The sequence below is a fragment of the Diabrotica undecimpunctata genome, chromosome 6 (assembly GCF_040954645.1).
Source record: "Diabrotica undecimpunctata isolate CICGRU chromosome 6, icDiaUnde3, whole genome shotgun sequence".
Classification (NCBI taxonomy): Eukaryota; Metazoa; Arthropoda; class Insecta; order Coleoptera; family Chrysomelidae; genus Diabrotica; species Diabrotica undecimpunctata.
In genome coordinates this window covers 1,661,757-1,684,512 of record NC_092808.1, presented here as the reverse complement: position 1 = coordinate 1,684,512, position 22,756 = coordinate 1,661,757, and the positions used below count along the sequence as shown (strand labels likewise).

Below are 22,756 nucleotides of genomic sequence, written 5' to 3'. Positions count from 1 at the left end.
TTATTATTATTTCTGGTTGTTTAATACAAAGGTAATGATTTTTGTGTACAGGTGTCACCTCTTTGTCTTTTTTCTTTGTATGTCGTTGTGTTTATTAACACAGTCTCATTAGTGGTGATTTACTTCAGCTCCTATTTAAGTATCATTATGCATTCTCTCTCTCTCTCTCCTCTCTCTCTCTCTCTCTCTCTCTCTCTCGCTTTTTGTCTCTCTTTCTCTTTCTCTCTCTTTTAGACCTGTCATACCTCTTTCTAGCTTCTTTTTTCTCTCTAACTTTCTGTTGCAATTCATCGTTCCACCATTAAGTTTCTTTGGCACAACTTTACTGTTGGCTTTCCATCTTTTTCCTCAAGCTTTTCTAGCACTCTACTCTTAAAAACTCTTGGGAAATCCTCATCCTTTAATTTCCACCACTTTCTGGTGTCCTACTTGCCTCCCTTTATCTCCATATCCACTATTACCGCTTAGTGTTGGCTAGTTACACACTCATCTTTTATCACTGTACAGTTGATAACCTCTTTTAGCTGACTTTTTCTACACAGCACAAAATCTATTTGACTTTCCCTTCCCCTTCTCGCGCTACTCTAGGTGACATACTGGTTTTCAGTCTTCTTGAAGCACGTAGTAATGACAGCCAAATCTTATACCACTGCAAAGTCAATAACTCCTTTCCTATATAATTTCTTATTCCAATCTCCAAACCTCTGTGAACGCTTTCTATTCCAGCTCTTTCTCTGCTAATATGTCCATTTAAATCACCTCCAATAAAACACTTTTTGTCTACAGGAATCTGGAGCATTTCTCAATCAAGCGCAGCCCAAAATGTTTCCTTTTTCTCTTCTTCTGGTTACCCTTACATGATGTTCCTTCCACTTATTAATACCACTCCATTTCGGTCGTGATTTTTTGAACAACTATATATTAACTTGCATCCATTTCCAAGATCTCCCGACTGATTTTCTTTTTAAAGAGTTTCCTACATATAAAGTACACCAATACTTTTCCTCTACATGAAATTGGCGAGCTCTCTTCCTTTACCTGTCATGGTTCCAACGATGAGAGTTGCAATTCTGAGGAATAGGTTCTTTAGACCCTTCCGTCCTTTAAGAAGTAGCCCTAGTTTACTTTTAGCAGCAACTGCGCGTCGCTTACTTGGAACGCTATAGCCTCTAAACTACTTTCTATATTTCTTCATTCTATGGTTTTAGTAAGGTTTTTATTGCCGGATACCCTTCCTGGTACAAACCCTTCTCCTTTATCCGGCCTTAAGACCGGAACTGATAGTTACTGAACTACTCAATTCACTCAGCATCTACCAGAGGTGGAATTCCAGTCGTCGTGGTCATTGTATTATAAAGTTTTGTCATTGTAATGTTTCTTGCCTTCTCCTGCAAATTGTTCCGCATATATTATTGAAACCAAACAATTTTTTATCAGCGTATTAACAACAACAACAACTTTTCTTAAAACTTTCAAAAAAATATCTCCGCTAAAATATAGAACAAAATATTGATAAATTTTATTACTAGGAAATTTTATGGAAGGAAAATGAGACATGGTAGTTACTTGACCGGCCACTACTACCCAAATGCAACGTACGACAAGCTATATGATACAGGGTATGGTCCGTAATTGTGACAAAAAAGTAAAACACAAATGCAATATTAGATCTGTTTATGTATATTGTGCACTAGATTTCACTTTGACGTTATCATTTATAGAGAAAGTTTTTCTAGTGAAAATTTTGAGCTTTGCTTGATAGATTTCACAATATTTTTAAAATCCCAACTTATTTTTAACCTGTAAATTTGATTCAAACAAAGTAAGCAAATAGTTTTGTAAATAAAAGTAACATGGAGTACCACACATGACAGCAGAAGCACATAAAACTTCAATCTTTCTTCATATGTAGCGATTATTTTTCGAATGTTTTATTATAAGTCCTTTTTGCTTGGGATATTCTTCTTCTTTTAATAGTGATCGAGCTTAAAATGAGCATCAACTTTTTGTAAAGTCTAGCCCCAATATTGGTAACGCCTCTTCAAACAGGTTTTGATACTTCACTCTTCCACTTTTTCCGTGGTCCTTCTTTCTCATGATTTTCATGTAATTTATGGTGAAGTTATTAAACTTTTAGTTAAAGGCCTATGATGGCTCTATCCATTCAATAAAATTCTCGAAAGAAACATTTTATAAATCACCTTTTTTCGACCAAAATGTAAAAATCCTAAATCATATGATGAATCCAAATGAATAATACTAATGGGTCACGTCGTTCTCATAGTGTTATTTCCATTTTTGTTTGTCTTAAAAATACTCCTCAAAATTTTACCAAATAAAATGTGTAAACGCTTCGAAATTTCAAAAACCATGGAAACTAGGAAAGCTATCTGCCTTTAAATCCTTCTTCTCAGTTCGTTATCCTACGAAAGGATATGGTGATGTTTAATTCACTGTGATTGACAATTCAACTCTATTTTGAACTTTGTGAAATGATTGCGAAGGGGAGAGAGTCCTACGAATTTTTTAATTTGCTCAGATCACCGTGAAGAAGATCTGCGTCTTGATCTTCTACATTCGATGATCAGTCTTTTCATGCATTCTTTCCTTCTAGTGATATGACCAAAGTACAACTCGACAACGGTACCTCCGAACATTTCTGCAATGAGTCTGACAGTAATATTTAGCTCTTGACGTACAGGTTCATTTGTACGTTGTACTGTCGATGAAAATTGTTATATCCTCCTGTATACCCACATCTCAAACGCGTTGATTATGTTTACGTTATAGTCCACGCTTTCCTAATAATCCATGTTTTGGAGGCATATGTTGCAATAGGAAATATTAGTGCAGTTTCAAGGTGAATTTTCTTGTTAGTGGTGTAAGATTCCATTTTTAGATAACTCTAGTTAGATAATTCTGTTTTGAACTAAGTAGGGGTTTTTCAGCACTCCCATGTTCCATATGGCTGATAGAGGAACGTCCTGTATATGATACAGGATAGGTGCGAATAAGTTTCGCCAAATAAGCACCCGCGAATCAACTGAGGACATGGTATAGGGCAGCAGCTATGCCATTACAACTCCAAGGCTAGAGAAGAATAACTTCTTAATAGGCTTGGAATCAGATACTTATAGGCGACAATCAGATACTGGTTTAATCGGTTGTAATACTGCGGTGTGTAAGGCAAGGAGAAACCAATACACTAAATATTCTCAAGATGTTATAACTATGGCAAGTTACGGAAAACAAAAGGTCCCTAGTCCGTGGCAGACCTTATATTGTCAAGGGGTGCTAAGAATCTCCACGTTAAATGCTAGAAAACACCCAAAAGTAGAAAACAAAAATGACACATTGACAATTGGAACCTGGAATGCAAAATCTCTCTTTATGCAAGGAAAATCTCATAACATCGTGAGAGAAATGAAAAGAATAGGAGTCAACATTTTCGGAGTCAGTGAAGTTACGTGGCCTGGATCTGGACAGAAACATCGATAACCATGTGATATACTATGCTGGTAATGACGATCCTCATCATTATAACGGAGTGGCATTTATAGTTGACGAGAAAAGCAGTAAATGTGTAAAGAACTTTATACCTATATCTGATAGAGTAGCTATGTTACAAATTAATACCACTCCTCGAAATATTAACTTTATTCAAGTATATGCTCCTACAGGAGAAAATCCAGAAAGAGAAATAAGAGAATTCTACCTAGAGATCAAATAGCTAATGAAGATCGCAAAGAAAAAAGCTGTAAACATTATTATGGGAGATTTTAATGCCAAAGTAAGAACAACTACAAGACAACACAAGAAAAACAAAGAATACAAATAAATAACAACCAAATAGTATCTCGCCCAGAAAATGTAGGAAATTTATGGAAAAATACATCTAAGATCTGTTTGATGACGAGAGAACAGAACCACAAATGAATATAGTACAAGACACAATACTTGATTATATTAACATCGGAAGTTACAAAAACAATCAATACGGCAAATCCACGAAAGGTCTCAGGTCCAGATGAGATATATGTAGAGATGATAAAACTTATCAATGAAGAAAATCTTCAGTCCTCAACACTACTATTTAACAAAATATATACCACTGGAATCTTCCCAGATGCCTGGTTTAGATCGACATTTATACCTATACCCATGAAAAATAAAGGAAATGAATGCTCACAGTTTAGATTACTTAGCCTAATGAGACATTTTCTGAAAATTTACATACAGAGAATGCGAAAGAATTATATACAGAGAATGCGAAAGAAATCTGAGCGACAATCAATTTGGATTTCGTATGGGGGATGGCACGAGGGAGGCATTATTTGGCCTCCATATATTACAAAAAAAATGTTGAGATCAACGAAAAGACGTGTTTCTCTGTTTTATCGATTATAAAACACACAGAACTCATAGAAACTCTAACACAACATGGTATAGACGATAACACGGTGGCCGTTATTAAAAACCTATATTGCAGAGAACATATAGACAGCAGAACTGTCAATAAAAAGAGGAGTTCGCCAGGGCTGTGTACTTTCGTAACTATTGTTTAATATATATTCCGAAAAGATCTTCCAAAATTCCCTCGAAAATATTGAAGAAGGAATAAAAATCAACGGAGAATATGTAAACAACTTAAGATACGCAGACGACACCGTCATTATTGCTAACAGTGATGAGGGTTTGCAACGACTTTTGAATGCCATAACCAGAGAGGGAGATAGGTTGGGGCTGAATATAAACACAAATAAAACAAAAGTAATGGCCGTTACACGTGCACCAAATGCCGACATTAATATTCGTATCTACAACAAACAGATAGAACCCGTACAAAAATTCCATTTCCTGGGTTGCTGGATAACAAACGATCTTGACTACGAACTTGAAATACGTGTTCGTATAGAGTATGCTTGGTCCGCTTTTCAAAGAATGAAAAATTTCCTAATAAACTCTACTTTATTGTTGGATATCCGATACCAATTTGTAAAAACATTTATTTATTCTATATTGCTATACGAAGTAGAAAAATGGACTCTCGGAATCGCAAGTATGAGACGTGGTTTTTTCGAAAGATGCTGAAGATCTCTGGTACAGAGCACGTGACCAACAACGAGGTGCTGAGAAGAATGGGAACTGAGGGAGAACTCCTAAATATTGTAAAAACCAGAAAAACGACAGAAAAACATATTTACAGAGGAGAAGAATACAACTTCCTACTACTGATAATGGAAAGGAAAGTGGAAGGAAGAAGAGGTCCAGGACGAAGAAAATGCTCCCGGCTGAAAAATGTAAGAGACTGGACAGGCATGGACACACATTCGATACTAAGAACAGCTCAAGATAGAGAGCAATTTGCTGTAGTTATAGCCAATCTTCAGTAATGGAGAGGGCACCTTAAGAAGAAGGTGTTAGATTACACAATTTTGGAAGCCAACTTACAGATACGAAACGTGAAATTATACAGTAACCCACCGTTTCCTCCAATAAATCGATTATGGTACGAGCTGTGTGGACTTGTTGAAACCAAGGCAAGATTATTCAATTTAGGAAAAAAATGGTGGCTTTATAGCGGTCACCATTGACTGTAACGTTGTGACCAGCATCGTTTTTGAAGAAGTATGGAAAATAAATTATAATAAAACGAAAATTATGACCAACCAACCAGAAGAATTAATAACTACAATTGCACAAACAACTATAGAACAAGTAAAAGAATATGTATATTTGGGAAAACTAGTTAAATGAAATAAAGAAAATCAGACAGGAGAAATAAAGAGAAGGATACGGTTGGCTTGGGTATCCTTCGGAAAACTTTCCTTTATACTAAAAAATAGAAAATACCCCCAATATTTAAAAACAAGAGTCTTCAACCAATGTATACTTCCTGTTCTCACCTCATCATCATCATCAGTGGTGCTACAGCTCTAGTTGAGCCTTGACCTTCCCCAGTCTATTTCGCCAGTCGTTTCTGTTCATCGCCAACCGTTGCCAATTTGCCGCGCCGATTTTCCTTGCGTCCTCGTCCACACCGTCCCTCCATCTCAGTCGTGGTCTGCCTCTACTCCTATTTCCCACTGGGACCAATAATAGAGTTCGTCTGGGTGGGTAATTTTCATTTGCTCTTGACACACGTCCAGCCCATCTAAGCCTACCTATTTTTATGAAGGATATTACATCTCTACCATTTACTATTTTTTTATACTTCTGTTTTGGAGATGGTCCATGTTTCTGACCCATATATCAGCACTGGTAGGATGAGTGTTCTATATATTATTAGTTTGGTTTTCTGGCTTAAATTTCTGTTTTTTAGCTGCTTGCTTAGTCCAAAATAACATTTGTTTGCTAGCAGTACCCTCCGTTTTACTTCTTCAGATGTGTCATTATCGTTTGTTATGAGAGAACCCAAATATGTAAACTTATTTACTACCTCAAAATTATATTGGTCTATACTGAAGTTTTCTTCGGCGTTTCTAGCTCTATCTCTGTTATTTGGAATAGATGCTAACATTTTGGTTTTTTCCTCGTTTATTTTAAGGCCCATATTTTGTGCGGCTGTCAAGAAGGTGGAAGTCATCTCTTTAAGTCCTCGTGTAGTGCGTGCGATCAAATCCAGATCGTCAGCGTAAGCCATAATCTGCGTTGATTTATTAAAGATTGTTCCCCTATTGTGTAACTCGGCATCTCTTATAGTCTTTTCTAACGCTATATTAAAGAGAAGGCACGCCAGCGCATCTCCCTGCCGTAACCCTGCATATGTTTCAAACGCTTGTGACATATCGCCTTGTATTTGCACTCTGCAGATCACTTTACTCATAGTTGTTTTTACGAGCCTTATTAATTTATGGGGAATGTTAAGTTCATTCATGGCTTCGTATAATTTACCTCTTAGGACGCTATCATACGCTGACTTAAAGTCCACAAAGAGATGGAACGTGTCAATATTAAATTCATTGGTTTTTTCTAAGATTTGACGTAGCACAAAAATCTGGTCAATTGTTGACCTACCTGGCCTAAAACCGCTTTGATACTCACCAAGGATTTCTTCCACGTACGTACTTAAACGGCTGTACAGGGTGTTGGAGAATATTTTGTACATTGTATTCAGAAGAGTTATACCCCTATAATTTTTACATTCCAACAAATCTCCCTTTTTGTGCAGTGGACATATGATTCCAGTGCACCATTCCTCTGGCATTTGTTCTTCTTCCCAGACTTTGACTATTATGTTGTGAATTTGGTGCATAATGCTGTTACCTCCATGTTTGATGAGCTCTGCGAGGATACAATCCACTCCTGGGGACTTGCTATTTTTGAGTCGTGTTCTCACCTACGGTTCTCAAACTTGGACGTTTACAAAGGAAAACATGGAAAAAATAGCAAAGACCCAAAGAGCCATGGAAAGGCAAATGCTGAACATCAGGCTATCGGACAAGAAAAGAAATACTTGGATCTGCAACAAAACAAAAGTGACCGATGTATTAAAGCAGATAGCAAAACTTAAGTGGAAGTTCTCTGGACATACCATAAGACAGAAAGACGACAGATGGAATAAGATGATTATACACTGGAGACCATATAGTTACAAACGAAAAAGAGGAAGGCCACAAATGAGATGGTCAGATGACTTGAAGAAACACGCAGGCCCGAAGTGGATACAAACTGCCTACAATAGAGAGACGTGGAAGAAGGAAGAGGAGGCCTATGTCCAAAATTGGATAGCAAGGGCTGTATAGATAGATAGAGATGGACCAATGATTCCACCAAACCATAAAGCACACCAAACAGTCCGTTTTTGGATGTAACGGTATTTTAAAATATACTTGAAGATAATCCACTCAAAAGTAAGCTTCATCTCTAAACAATTCACTTATAAAAATCAAGATCAATACCAATCTCGTCTTGGACCCATTTACCGAATTTATGCCTTCCTCTGGTGATCGTATGGTTTCAATTCCTGCACGAGTTGGATTTTTTAAGCACGCAAACTAAGAACTTTTCCCTAAAGTGGATGACACAGCTTCAATTCTTGTGCACGCTGGTCGATGGACTCACTCAGGTCTTTCTTTATGCTACATTCTATAACAGCAATAGCTTTTTCTTTACGCACTGTGTGATGTATCAATAGACGTGCGAATGATGTTCGAAGTACGTTCGAAGATGTACGAAGCGATGTTCAGGCGTTAGTCTGAGTTCACCATTGGTCCTGGTCAGAGGCAGTTGTCTTTTTCGAGTGAAAGGTTCTAGATATTCCCTCTTTGTTAAAAATCTATAAAGAAAATCTTTAATCATCGACATTATGTCATTATTTTTTAATTTTAAGTAAGTTTTAATACACAAATCTAAAGTTTTATACCAAGTTGTAAGTGGATAACTGCAGATGTTATCAAGACTCACTGATGATGGTCTGATAATGTCTAAAACGTTTGATTGTTTCAACTAATCCTTTTTGATATTTTTTATAATTCAAATGTATCAATTACCAAGCCAAACTAAATATAAATCACTTGACAGCTGCCAAAATGACTGCCATCTCAAAAAGGATTGCCAACTTTTTATATCTCTATCTCTACAAAATTTATTTGGTTCCTGTAATAATCTTTTTAAAATTATTTTTTTCAAAATAAAGAATATTAAACTAAGACACTATTTTTAAAACAAATAATAGCAAAGCTCAAAATTTATATGCCGTATACACACTCTTGCCGAATATAGACGAGGTTGAACGAGATCGTGAACCGAGATCTTCCTTCCAATAATATAAAAAACAATGTTTTAACAATTGTGGATACCTCTTTTGGCCTATCCATCGAAATACCTCGGAGAGAGTGTGATCGGCATCTTAGACGTATATTCCACAAATCTAAGTCTAAGTTTTGTTTTAAAATTCCGTTTTTGTTTGTGTAGGTGGAGCAGACGAAGCCGGCATGGGTCAAATGGACCCCGTAATCATGTGGTGGACTACAGAACAGGATACATCAGGTCTCATCTTAGATCGCCGTCGGGACGAGTACGGTGACCTAGTCAATCTTCGGATGTATTTCAGTATGGCGATACCTACGTGTCACCATTTTGAGAATAGATTGAATAATATCTATCGTTGGTGTAGACAATGAAGATTATTTTTAGCAGACTATTTTTTGGTTATGGTATATGGTTCACGGGAGATGCAAGTGTTCTTTAAACTAGATGATGACTAATATAATAGTGATAGAATACTTAAAAAGTTTTAATTTTGATAGATTAACACATATAACCCCTACATCGTGGACTTTATATGATGACTGTGTCCATTTGAAAAGGATCCACCCTTTATAGGTCAGAAATCCGACATATTAGACAGAAATGCCGAAACACGTTAACGTTTATCTTTAGGAAACACATTTTAGCGTATTGTCATTAATGTCAGAATCACCCCTTCCCTGCAGGAGATACCCCTTAATTTTTTTCAAATGGCGTTAGGTATCAAGAAATTCCATCGTTAAAAGGTCTGGTTAATCTGTTTTCGATTATATTTTTTGCTTTTGATACGAACTTCTACTGTTATTTGTTAATTATTTAAAATTGGTTCTTTTTAAACTTTTCATACGACTTCTTATTATGGTAAAGCGAGCCAAACAACAACAAGAGCTCAACTCACTGAAGGTGATGCGCTGGAACATCAGCCGGCGTTCACTCAAGAGGGACGACCGAGGCAGCCCATGAAGTGAACTATGTCCATAAATGATAATATTTTGCGCTTTTTTTATAAGGCGCCAAATCTCGGTCAAGAAACGATCGACTATCGACAACAGCTGTATGATGAATTTTACAGGAAGTACCCATAAATACAATCATCTGTATAACGAATAGCAGACCTATACCGGGTAATTATAAGAAACAATATTATCCTAGAGACTAGACGCAATACCATTAGAAGTGAAGTCAAACGGGAGATTCATATCCAAGAGCTAGTTGTAGATGAAGTCCCTAATGAAATCCCTAATGAGCAGATTCCTGAGGTTCTTATACTAGAAAATCAACCTGATAATACACAGCAGGACAATAACGTACAAGAATTTAGTGGAACAAACCCACTTAGCAGGCCACCGCTCCCAAAAATTAACGCTTCCAAGAAACTGGGAATGCTGATACCTAATTATATCGCAGAAGCCCATACATTGGAATATTTGCATATGCTGATTTATTCTGCAGCAACAGCAATTGCAAATGGGCATTAAAATCAGAACACGATGGGGAATTGCACTCTGGGAAAAGCGACTGCTGAGGAAGATTGAATTATTGCGTAGAGACATTGGACAAATAACAATACATCTGAGGAATAAGAAGTAGAAAAATCATCAAAGAGCTGAAGAAATATTGTTTAACACTCTAAGATACTTACAATATGATCCAGAAAACAACACACTTCAACAATACCTGGACACATTAAAACAAAAAATCTCCGTTTATTCAGGTTGCCTAAGAAGATGTAAAGTTAGCAACAACCGGAAGTGCGACAATATACTTTTTGAGCATACAGAGAAAGCGTTTTATAGGAAACTTAATTCCACTGTGGAAAATAAAAATAAATTATATCCAAGCTAAGAAGAATTTCATGAGTTTTGGGGAAATCAACTTTCAACGCCAGTGCTGGATGGATTGAAGATACAATGAACAACTGTCAACATTGCAATAATATTCCTTACAAACCCTTTACCACTGAAGAAGCTTCATAAATAGAAATCTCCTGGGCCAAACGGAGTTCAAAACTTCTGGCTTTTGAAGTGTTGATGAGTGTTTGTCATACAATAATATTCAGAATTTATTTTTTTACCAGTTTGCAAGTAATCTACAAACAAAATTTCTTTCGCATCCAAAAAAACTGATTGTAACGCCTTCTTGGTGGATTTCTGGACAAGAACTCGTTTCGGAGCCAAAAAAACTAGCTTTATACTTCTCTTTAGCCTCTTGTTTTGATTCAGAATCCTAGTGATAGAACCAAGTCTTATCCATAGTGATGAATTGATTCACAAAATCTACTGTATCTGTTCGAAATAGTTCCAAATGTTGCCGAAAAAGTCACATTGTACACAGCTTTCTGAAACCCAATACTTGAGTCAAAATATCCAAAATATAGAGATGCCGAGGGCTTCTACTAAATTTCTTTCAGACAATCGATGATTTTACAAGGCGATATCCTGTATTTGTTCTACGTTTTCTAATATTGTTAGGAGGAAATTTGGAAAGTAATTGGAAATTGTATTGGAGGAAAAGAGGACGATCCCGAAAATCCTGGAGGAACGAAGTAGACGACGGCATGAGTAAGAGAGACCTAAACGACGGAGAATGGGACAACAGAGAGAGATGGAAACGGTTGAGCGAGGGAAGGCAGTGAATACTGTAGAATCCCTAAATATATATATTAATTAACGAGAAATATCTCAGATTTAATGCTCATTTGTTTTTTCAGTACTGTACGTATAGTACATTTTAGTTATGATCTTGTGTATTTTATGTATAAATATTTATCGTGTCGTATAGGGTAAACTACTTGCGATTTTTTGTATATGTATATGTATGTATATAAGTATTTACAAGGTATTAGTGGGAATTAATTTGTTTTTTTTTGTTTATTCTCTTATTTAACTCAGTTAAATTATTGAGTAAAGATTTTTGAAACGAAGCGCGTAAGGTCCTGATTTCTCAGTTTAACGCCAAACTACCACACACCTACCACTGTTCCGACATGAGCTGCATCGCTGCGCGCCGTAAGACCAACACGCATTCTAACTGTGGCTTCTATAATATAATTATAGTATCCTTCTCTACATTAGCGGCGCCCTAGCGACAACTCAAGCAAATAGGTAAAATAATGTACACAAATTTCAAGGTCGATCTTTTTCCTATTTTATAGGTCTCCAAGTAACAAAATAGCATAATAGGCTAGTAGCAGCTCCGTCTCTTATCGAACCACAAAACTTATTGAACAGTCTATTATGTGGAAAAATTCAGCTTATATTGAAGAACAAGACAAGAAAGACTCCTATGATAAAACTTTAGAAGACAATGGCTATACCTACTCTGTTATATGGATGTGAAAGCTGAGTATTAATGCAAGGAGATAACTGTATAATCCAACCTAGCGGAATGATATTTCCCACAAGAGTGAAAGGCATTACATGACTTATTAAACATAGAAATGATGTAAGACAAGAACTACATACCTATTCGATCAATAAGAAGATAAAAGAATGCAGAATAAAACAAAACAACATATAAATAAAATGGATAAAAAGCAACTAACTAAAATAATAATAAAGTACACCAAAAAGAAGAAGAAGTGAAGGATGCCTCATGAAAAGATGGAGTGATGTTTGAAATCAGAATAGGCTTAAACCTAAGAAGAAATAAAATAGCGAATGGGCATATATTCTTAAATATTATTCTCCAAAAACATTGTTTGGATTCCTTTTTGATATGTTCCTCATTTATCATGTTTTTAAATTAAGGTGCCCTATTTCGTGTTTGTTATCATCAAACATATTTAATTGAATTAAAAATATTAATAATACTAAAACCTTGCATTTTCCTATGAATATCTACCATAAAACTTATTCTACAAATAGAAAATATCTAGCATAGGTTTGAGAAAAAATTTAAAACAATTTTTTAAAATTGTAAACATACGCATCCGCTGAATTTTTTAATATTATTATAAGTATCTGTAAATACAATTTTCTACTTGTTTTTAGTCATATACCTACAATAAAAATTTATTCTTTATAGTAAAAATTTGAATATCTAAAGACTTTGGATTTTTAATAGGAACTCTTTCGCTTAATGAAATAATAAATTAGACATTAGACCCAGTTCAGTCTCTTATAGAACTCTAGCAGCATTTTGGAAAATTTGATGAAGTTGATCGTTTACTTTTGTTGTTACAATTGCTACTCATGGCAAAGATGTATCTCGATGATAGTCTATTTAAAAAACTTAATTCTTATATGTAGTTAAGATTTGAGAAATATCAATGGTCAAACAGGGTACGATTTTTTGTCACACATAAAATACGCATATAGTTACACATAAAATACGCAACCCATAGAAAATTAACCATACTGTTACTGTTTACAAATTTATGCTTACTCAATATAACATAACATAACAATATCTTTATTTTTAGAAAATAATATACATTCCGTGAACATAAAATTATTAAAAAAAAACAGTGTCACAAACGAAAATATTATTTACTTATTCCTAACCGTTACATATACAAATAGTCCTCCACAGAATATGGCTCAAGAGCTACCAGTAATTTAAATATTTGATGTTTATACAAACTTAATCTTTCCTCCCTTTTAATAGGTTCAGGCAGTTTATTAAACAATTTGATGCAGCAATAAAGAGCTTTTTTTCTGTTATACTTAACCTGTGTATTGGAATTTTATAATTATATAACCTGGTATTTACTATACTATTGGGCTCAAAGTTCCTAAAGAGTATTTTATTCTTATATAGAAACAGTAAGCATTCTTGAATAAATACAGCGTAAACTGTTAAAATATTATTACTCCTAAAATGCCCTCTACATGATTCCCTACTTTTTAAGTCAAACATAACTCTGATTATTTTTTTCTGAACCAGAAATACATTATTTATGTCCCTACTGTGGCCAAAATTTATTAGACCATATCTAAATTTTGCTTCAAAATTAGCATGATACACTGTTTTTAATGAGTTACTATTCATGTATTTTTTTAGAACTCTAAAGCTGTAAATCACTTTACTCAAAGACATACATAACTGGTCAACATGTTTATCCCAACATAAAAAACTGTCAATATATAATCCTAAAAATTTGGTACTGCTGCTAATATTTAAAGTGTCATTATTTACAATAATACTGTTTGGCATATCTGAATGTGCATAATTTGTCTTAAACAAAAGAAGATCTGTTTTATTTTGATTTAAAACCAACCTATTCATAGAAAACCAGTCTTTAGCTTTCTGGAACTCTAAACTAGCATTAACGCTTAGAACAGACATGTCTTTACCACTGACTAAAATGTTTGTATCATCTGCATAATTTGTTATGCTGGAAGTAGTATTAGCCACTAGACCATGAAGATCATTGATATAGATCACAAACAGTAAAGAACCAATCACACTTCCTTGTGGTACTCCAATATTGATAGTGCTTTCAGATGAGATGCCTATTTCAGTGTTTTTATGTATTTTTACTAAATGTCTCCTATTTGCCAAGTAGGACTTAAACCAGTTCAATGCTGGTCCGCGTATACCATATTTCTCCAATTTATCAAATAATAGGTCATGCACTAAACAGTCATATGCCTTTGATAGGTCCAAAAAGAGACCCAAAGCCATATGACCAATCTCAGTACATTTCAAAATATCCCAGACAAATTGAAAAATCGCAGTTTGAGTTGATTTTCCCTGTTGATAACCATGCTGATTTGCACTAATAATATGACATTTTGTTAAAAATTCTGTTATCCGCCTATACATAGTCATTTCATTCAAGATTTTTGAAAAGGAACATAGAAGGCTAATTGGTCTATAGTTATTAATTAATTTAGGATCACCCTTTTTGTAAACAGGTGTTACTATGGCAGTTTTCAGGCATTCAGGAAATACACCAGATTTTAGTGAATTATTTATGATTGTAGTGAGAGGATTCACTATCTCCTTTATACAAAGTTTAAGGATTTTAGTGGGTATTTCATTAATTCCACAACTCATTTTGTTTTTTTAAATTTTTATTTATATGCATAATTTCAGTTTCTGTCACAGGTGCGACAAACACTGAATTTATGTTACTTGCAATGTTGTCTTTATATTCAGTGTATTGTAATTGAGATAAAGTGTTATTTAAAGGTAGTATTTAAGTGGATCATGTATTTATCAGCAATCTCTTGAGGACTACCCTCTACTTTTATTGAATTTACACTTTTTAATTGACCATTAATTTCACTAACAATTTGCCACATGCATTTATTTTTGTTGGCAGCTTCAGACATCCTGTTTTCATATAGCTTTGATCGTTTTGTTATTAGTTTCTTATTATATTCTTTTTTTACCTGTCTATAGGAATCATAGAATTTATGGTTAACTCTGCTCATTGTAAACAAGATGTCTAAACGAGTCTTACATTCTATTATCTCTGGATCATCTCTTTTATTAAGGCCTTTTTTACGTTGCCTAGAATCTAACTTTTTAAAAGGAAAGCACTGATTGAATATATACAGAAACTGATTTAAGAAAGTATTCCATTGATCATTTACACATTTGTAACTTAAATTAAGCCAGTCATGATTATGTAATTTACTTATAAAGGTTTCAATATTATTTGTACTAAAATGTCTTTTCATTTCAAGAGTATTCGTTTCTGCTTCCTCTACCTGAAAAGTTAATTTTTGGGCAGAATGATCAGAGATTCCAGCGTGCAAGAGTTCTACTGACACATATGATTGCATATTTGTTAGTATGTTATCTATACAAGTTTTAGATGTGGCAGTTACTCTAGTGTAGTCTTCAATTACATGACAAATATTATATGAGTTAATTAACATACAAAATTTTACTTTATCTAATGTGTTATTCTTAAGATCGATATTGAAATCTCCCCCTATAATTATAATTGTGTTTTCTATCATAATTCTTTCCAGTATAATATCAAATTTGTTTAAAAAAACAAATATAATCTGGGGTGTTATAAAACTCGAAAGCTTTATTGTTAAAATGTTCCTATATTTTGAAAACTTTGTATTATACCTTGATATAGGTGATGGTAACAGGCCCTGAGAACGAACAAGGAGATCAGCCCCTGTCCGGATTTACAAACCAGGGATCAGGATTAATGCCAGAAATAACACCATACGCCAAATGACACTAAAGCCAAAACACCACTTTTGGAAATGAAAAATAACAAATCGTCTGGTGATGGAGTAGTGATTGAGGCAATCAATTTAGGTGGAAATAAAATTATCCAGCCTTTGGCCAAGCTTTTCACCGAATGCACCTACCAAGGAAAAATCCCTTCTCTGTGGAACAATGCAATTGTTCTGATCTGCTACTTATGAGTAGCAGACCTTAACGAGTAAGTTATCAACATAAATGGAGAGAAATTCAGTGATTCAAGATTCGCAGAAGACATAGTCCTTATAGCTAATCGTATGGATGATTTAATAATAATATTGGAAAAATTATACCTCGTTTTCTTGGAGGTCGGACTAAAAATTAACATGAACAAGACACAAATAATGACTAATCTATTGCTAAATCGAAATATTGCTTTTGATGGAAGGGATATTGTGCAAACTGCATGTATAAGTACTTAGTTTACTTAGATAACCAGAAATGTGAACCCCCTTGTCGCATGTGATTAGTCTGGGCAGCATTTGGTTTGGAAACATTAACACTCACAAATCAGCTACCTAGTGGTAGAGGGCTATGGAGCGCCAGATGTTGCGCTCGTCGCGTCGCTAAAACGCAACAGATTTTCAGATAACCGATTGGCAAAACGTATTGTGTAGTGGAGGCCAAGAAAAGAAGCGATACGGAGCAAAGGACGCCCACCAACCAGATATACTGACGACCTGAAGCGTGTTATCAATAACTGCATGCAAGCCGCACAAGACAGAGGCAGATGGAAAGAGCTGAGAGAGACCTATGTCCAGCTGTGGACGCATACAGTGCGGTAATGATGATGATGATGAACAGGACGAAATATTCTGCGGTAGAAAAACAACTACATTTTTCAAATTTTATTTTTTAATACGAAATAACGTCATCTTAAAACAAAAAACCTTTATACTTTGTCTTAATTTTTTTTCTCAAAGTTTCTTAGCTAAAAATTCATTATCTCTATCGTCATCTAAGCTTCTCTGATATCCATTTTATAGGTAATTTATCCACTTCTTTTGAAACATCGCCGATTTTTGTTTTATCCTCTACTAGTCCTTTTTAGTTTTAGTTTTTTTTGATCGTTCATTTGCAGCAAAAAACAAGTATTACTAGTTATTTAGCTGTTTTCCGAAAAAGCAAAAGTTCCATTTACTACTACTAAATAGAACAATTGGTTCAGCATTAAATGTTTTTTAGATTTAATAATTTATATTTATAATTTGAATGAAAAGCTTGAGCTTGGCTTCAATTAGATATATTTCGAGAACATTTTCAATAACTGCTTTTAAACAAACACATGCTACAAGCTCCATATCAATGAGTGCATTTTGGAACCGTATATCCATTAACAAACGATGAGTGTCCGTTAACCTTTTAAACGTTAAAGTTCCCATTTTGGGAACACGATAAAAAATATGTTGGATTCAGAAAGTATTGAAATATTTACAATTATTGTACTAAATATGCTTTCTGTATGTCCCATTGTTACTTTCTGTTAGCTGAGATGTTTTTTTTATTTACGGGATTCATCTAAAAACGGCGTAAAATGACGTCCAAATTCATGTCACTTGCATTTTTGTGCTACAGTTGTTGTAGGGAGTCGATATATACTGAAATAGCTGTGGAAATTTCAACATCTGCTGAACCAATGTATATTGTTATTCTTCCTCCTTATTCAGCCGATCAAGATACTAAAAGCAACAAGGATACTATTGACGATCAGGTGTTATATATTTCTAATGTACCAGACGAAGTACCAGGTGATGTAGAAATTCATGCTTATGAATCCTCCGACGAGGATAAGGAAGAAAAAATATCGGTTCAACGTAAACAGAAAAAAAGTGGGAAGGTTAGAATTCAAGCTCAATCTTCCACACCACCAAGAGTAGGAGGCTAGTTAAGCAAATCTTCTAGAAGTACAATAATACGGAAGATGCACTGTACCTATGCCAAAAAAACACGCTTAGAATGATGTAAAAAGTTTGAACATAAAAATATTTGTTTTGATAAATATCATAGAGCTTGCTAACCAAATTGCAAAAATGTTTATTCGTAACCTTGGGTTTATAGTTTTAAATTAAATTTTTTGAGTTTTGTTATTATGTAAGGAATACAATATGTTTTTAACTGCAAAGATACTTCAATATCATGGTTTTTAAAGATATTTGTGATTTTTTTACAGTTTAATCATTCGGCGTTCAAAGGGTTAAATATTTCTGTAAATTAAATAATTTCTTGTTATTTGCGTATCATAAGAGAGAAAATTACGGTACGAAAATTGCCAAAAGGCAACAAACTTAAATAAAACCAGAAGAAAATTTTGCCGGTAAATAATTTTCTCTCGAATGATATTCGACAAGAGTATTTCACGAGACAATTAATGCACCATATCAACGAAACATAATCTTTATTTATTTGTTAACAATATTAAATGTACAATTATTTATAAACTATAGCAGTTTGCCCATTGTTTTCTACCAAAGCATTTGGGAACTCGAAGGTCCAAATTCATTTATTGTTCTGAGATTTTCAAACAACTTCTGGTGGTGACTGGAATCCAGCTGCAGATATGGTTTTAGAGAGCTTGCATTTGAGTGACCCGTTAATTTAATTAACTCCTGTTCAGAAACACCTTGCTTGAACAACGCTAACATAGCTGAAGATCGATGAGAATTGTTTGTTATTTTATTTTTTTTTTTGTGTTTATTCCAATTTTTTTAGCTGCTATTTTTGTCCACTTAGATACGGTGTTGATTCCAAGTGGAAAGTTTTTGAACCAAGATCCATCCTCTCAATTGGGGTGAACGGTAAGAAAGAGTCCGTCTGATAAAATCTTTGGCCCCCTTTTTTTCCATTAATTTCAAAAATACTGTGCATTAATTTTCGTTTGATGAATTTCTTATCAGCCATTTGCTGCTTGTCAAACTTTTCGAACCGCCTTGATTTGTTTTGGAAAAAATGCTATTATATTAAATTCTCCCATATCATCAAATTCCTTCTAGAAAAAGTGAATCTTCAAATGAGCTTCTCAGTAATCTTCAGTGAAGTTCAAATGAACAAAGGTGAAAAAACTTTTTTTGTGCTCCATCGGGGTTTTCCTCGTCGTAGCTTTAGATGATTTTTAATAGTTCTTCGGTGGATAATGCTTTTGAACTGAGTTTTCCTTTTTCTTGAAGACTTTGAAGCTGCCTCTGCTTGGTATCTCTGGCCAATCTTGTACATTTGAAAGATATATCTGTGAAAGGGTGGATTTTTATGCTGTACTCCGTAAAATATTTTTCTTGTTCCATTTTTACTGTAGTATTCCACATTGATTTTACAGACGACTCTTTATAGTCTTCGTCATTGCCTTTTTTCATGTTAAAGGCATAATCCTCGAGAATTTTTGCTAGTTCTGTTATGGTAGTACATCTTGCAAGAGTAAAATTTCTCACCCGTAGGAACTCCGAAAATTGGGTCCGAATAAAGCTTCTGGACCTATGCGTGTTCAATGGGACATTTTTCGAAACCAATTTTTTAATTTCTTCACCTGACTGGTATTCAAATCTTGATTTTTCGTCTGGATTCATTCAGATCTATTCTGTAACTTTTAACAAATCGAATAGAAATGACCAAGTCGAATCGTAATTACCTGAAATCGGAATGTTGGATATCTATCGCGTCGTTTTTGTGTTTGTCCAAAATTTATTATGCCTCAATAACGTTTGTCAAACTGACAACAATAGAATTACCAGACACCTTCGTGACATCTGTCATAATTTTATCGCTGAGAAATCACGAGTAGGAAGAAGTTTTGTCAGTAGGAAACGTGGCGTTGCTATGACGTTTTATCAGTTAAAAATTAGTTAATGAAATGTCAATATTATTATTTTGGAAATCTTAACTGTATAATAAATTTACAATTTGTTTGTTTGTTTTATCAATTAAAGTTATTTTATATTAAAAAATAAGCAGTGGGAGACACATTAATTTGTGCTATTTGTAACAAAAGTAGTGAAAAAAATATTATTTTTTTAATGAGATTGATGAAATGTGAATGAATTTTATAATTGCACGAAAAAAACATAACCACAAATAAATTTACATCACTCTTCCTCATAAATATACAGATATTGGTTACCACAAGAAGGAAGGCGAAGGATTTCCTGGCTGAAAAATCTACGTACGTTGTTCAACACAACGACAAATCTTTTCAGAGCAGCAGTTTGCAAAGAGATTGCCATAATGGTCGCCAATATCCGAAACGGATAAAAGGTTACCACAGGGAATGTTATAAAATCGTTCACATGAACCATAAAAAAACATTTTAATCCAGAAACCTCCTAGGAATTCTAAAAAGACTGTGTACAAGACAGTTGTTAACAGACAATGCAGTACCAGATTGATCAAATTTATCTGAGTTGACCGTACCACACGGTTGTCGCGATGGTAAGTAACTTTCAATGAATGACGTAATTTTTAACAATATTCTGAAGGAAATATCAAAAAATTACGTTTTATATTTGATGAATATAGGCTGATATTGTACACACCTTAGCGTTATATACATACAAGGCCACAATAACCCAAACGTCACGATGGCCCATTGTTCGTACCTGGACAGAGAGCATACGCTAAAAATTTAAATCTTTTATAAAATAACGAAGGTCTAAGGTTCACAGGCCTGTTGCTCTCCAAATTCTTTTGTGGTGGAGACCCATTTCAATCTTGAAGGTTTTGTGTAGAAGAACTGCTTAATATTCATTTTTGAAAACCGTTAATTAGCTATATCACATTCATTTTGCATGTATAAAATCAAGCCACGGATATCAGTGCAATATGTCAATGAATTGGCCATATCAGTGTCAGGGAGGTTTATAACTGGTATTAAGAGTGAAAATTTAATCAGATTTTGTCAATAAAATGGTTGTCTAAAACTGGATTTAATAGGTTTCGCTATTAAGAACTATTTATTGTAGAATATAGTCTCTTTTGTGATGTGGTCGAAATAAGGAGTTCTACAATAATTCCAGTCATACTATTGTGTTAATTTCCATTTTATATCAGATATTAAAGTAAAATGCACCTTCAAATAATGTATTTGTAGTAATATCTTACATATCTACTTCAGCATATGCGTATGTTTATTGTTTTAATGTTTAAGGCGGCTACACCTCAAATTTCACCATATCAACCCTATTTTACCTACCTACGGTTTAAAATATCTTATATCTTTATGTTGTATATGAAATATCTCATAGAACAATTTTATTATATAGTAAAATATCTATCTAAGTAATTGAATCATATTGAATCTTAAAGGTGCCGCATATTGTGTAATTTAGAACCGAAAGACAATATATGTTAAACTATTAATTAAAATGTTGATATACCTATTTAGTAATTAAATAAATATGTATGGAATACAAAATCAGTGTTTTATTTCGATCAATACACATTTTTACTAGTATGACTCAATTTTGTATCAATTTTTGTTTCACGATCGGCATCGTTTATTATTGTACCCGTATTCTTCGCGAATCCTCTACTTTTCATTTCCACGTGAATGCTTTAGACTTCCGTGGAAGACCACGAAAAAGTATTAAAAAAAAGGAAATAGTACTTCAAAGACCGTTTAGAATAAGGTAGAAGAGGCGATGGAAAGAACAAATCTCTAATGTCGAGATGGCCAATATAGCAAGAACTATAGAGAACGGTTGAGACAATAAGTTTGGTTTCCGATTTAAACGAACAACTGATATTTCTATTTATCCATCATTTTCAAAGCTTTATAAAAAGTTAAAAATGAAGTATAAAAAGTTCTTTGAACTTTTCACTGAAAATTGGCTACAAATGTTAGTAACTAGGGCAGCAACCAGCAACCACACGTCGAATTAACTAAAACCAAAAAGGTTCTATTAAAAAAACGACACCACTGGAAAAATTTAAATCTTACAAATTTGTTGGTTTCATAATCCGTATTTAGGTTGTCTAGACACTGCCTAATAAGTTCAAAACTGGTTCAAAATAATTCCTCTAGTGTGCAGCACGTGGCCACTACAACCAAAGAGATAGACGCTTATAGAAGACCAGTTCAAATGGGCGATTTGGTTACGTTTAAGAGGGTGGCTGCATAAACTCACAGCGTGGTGCCGTGGCCATCGGCTTAAAAACTATCTTGAAAATTTCATAATGAAATATGTAGTTAGGGGGAAGTGGGAAAGGAGTACGACGGGTAACTTTGCATCTACGCCTAAACAAATTTCGATGCCATTGATTTGCAAACTGTCTTTTTTTTTGTTTTTTCACAATAAAATCTTTATTTTCAATATATTAAATTGTTAAATTTTTAATTTTAAAACTTAAAAATGTATTGATATTTACAATATTCAAAGTATTTATTTTTTTAATTGTATAACTTTGAATTAAAATTGGTTTGTTCCAACACAACGAAAACCGTCACATAACTTTTTATTATACTGTTTTCTGCCCAGAAATTAACGAAACAATTTTAAAAAATTTCAATTTAAAAAAAAGTATTCAATGAAACTTTTTACTAAATTATGAAATTTTCCATTTCGCCAAAACTTCCATTTCATCCATAATTTTTCAATAACAACAAAAAGCATCCCTATTTATTTTGAAATAACAAAATAAACTTTAACAGTACATTTTAATGAATAGTACCTATATGTGAAAGTTTTTACGCTGTATGGTACTATTTAATCTTGTTTTAAAATAACAACTAATAGTATCTAAAACATAATTTTCACAATGAATGAATATTGGTGAAATTATTACAATATAGTCTTAAACTGATTTATACTTAAGATTTGTACATATTTTCAATTAAAATTTG

General features: G+C 33.9%; 1 protein-coding gene across 1 annotated transcript in view; it reads left to right on the top strand.

Moving 5' to 3' along the window:
• LOC140442989 (solute carrier family 35 member F3) overlaps positions 1-9,354 on the top strand; it is a 185,505-nt gene extending 176,151 nt beyond the window's left edge. The window contains exon 11 of the mRNA XM_072533982.1: positions 8,917-9,354. Within this exon, the coding sequence (XP_072390083.1) occupies positions 8,917-9,028 (112 nt within the window). The 3' untranslated portion in view covers positions 9,029-9,354. The remainder of the gene's footprint in view (positions 1-8,916) is intronic.
• Positions 9,355-22,756: the final 13,402 nt, after the last annotated feature.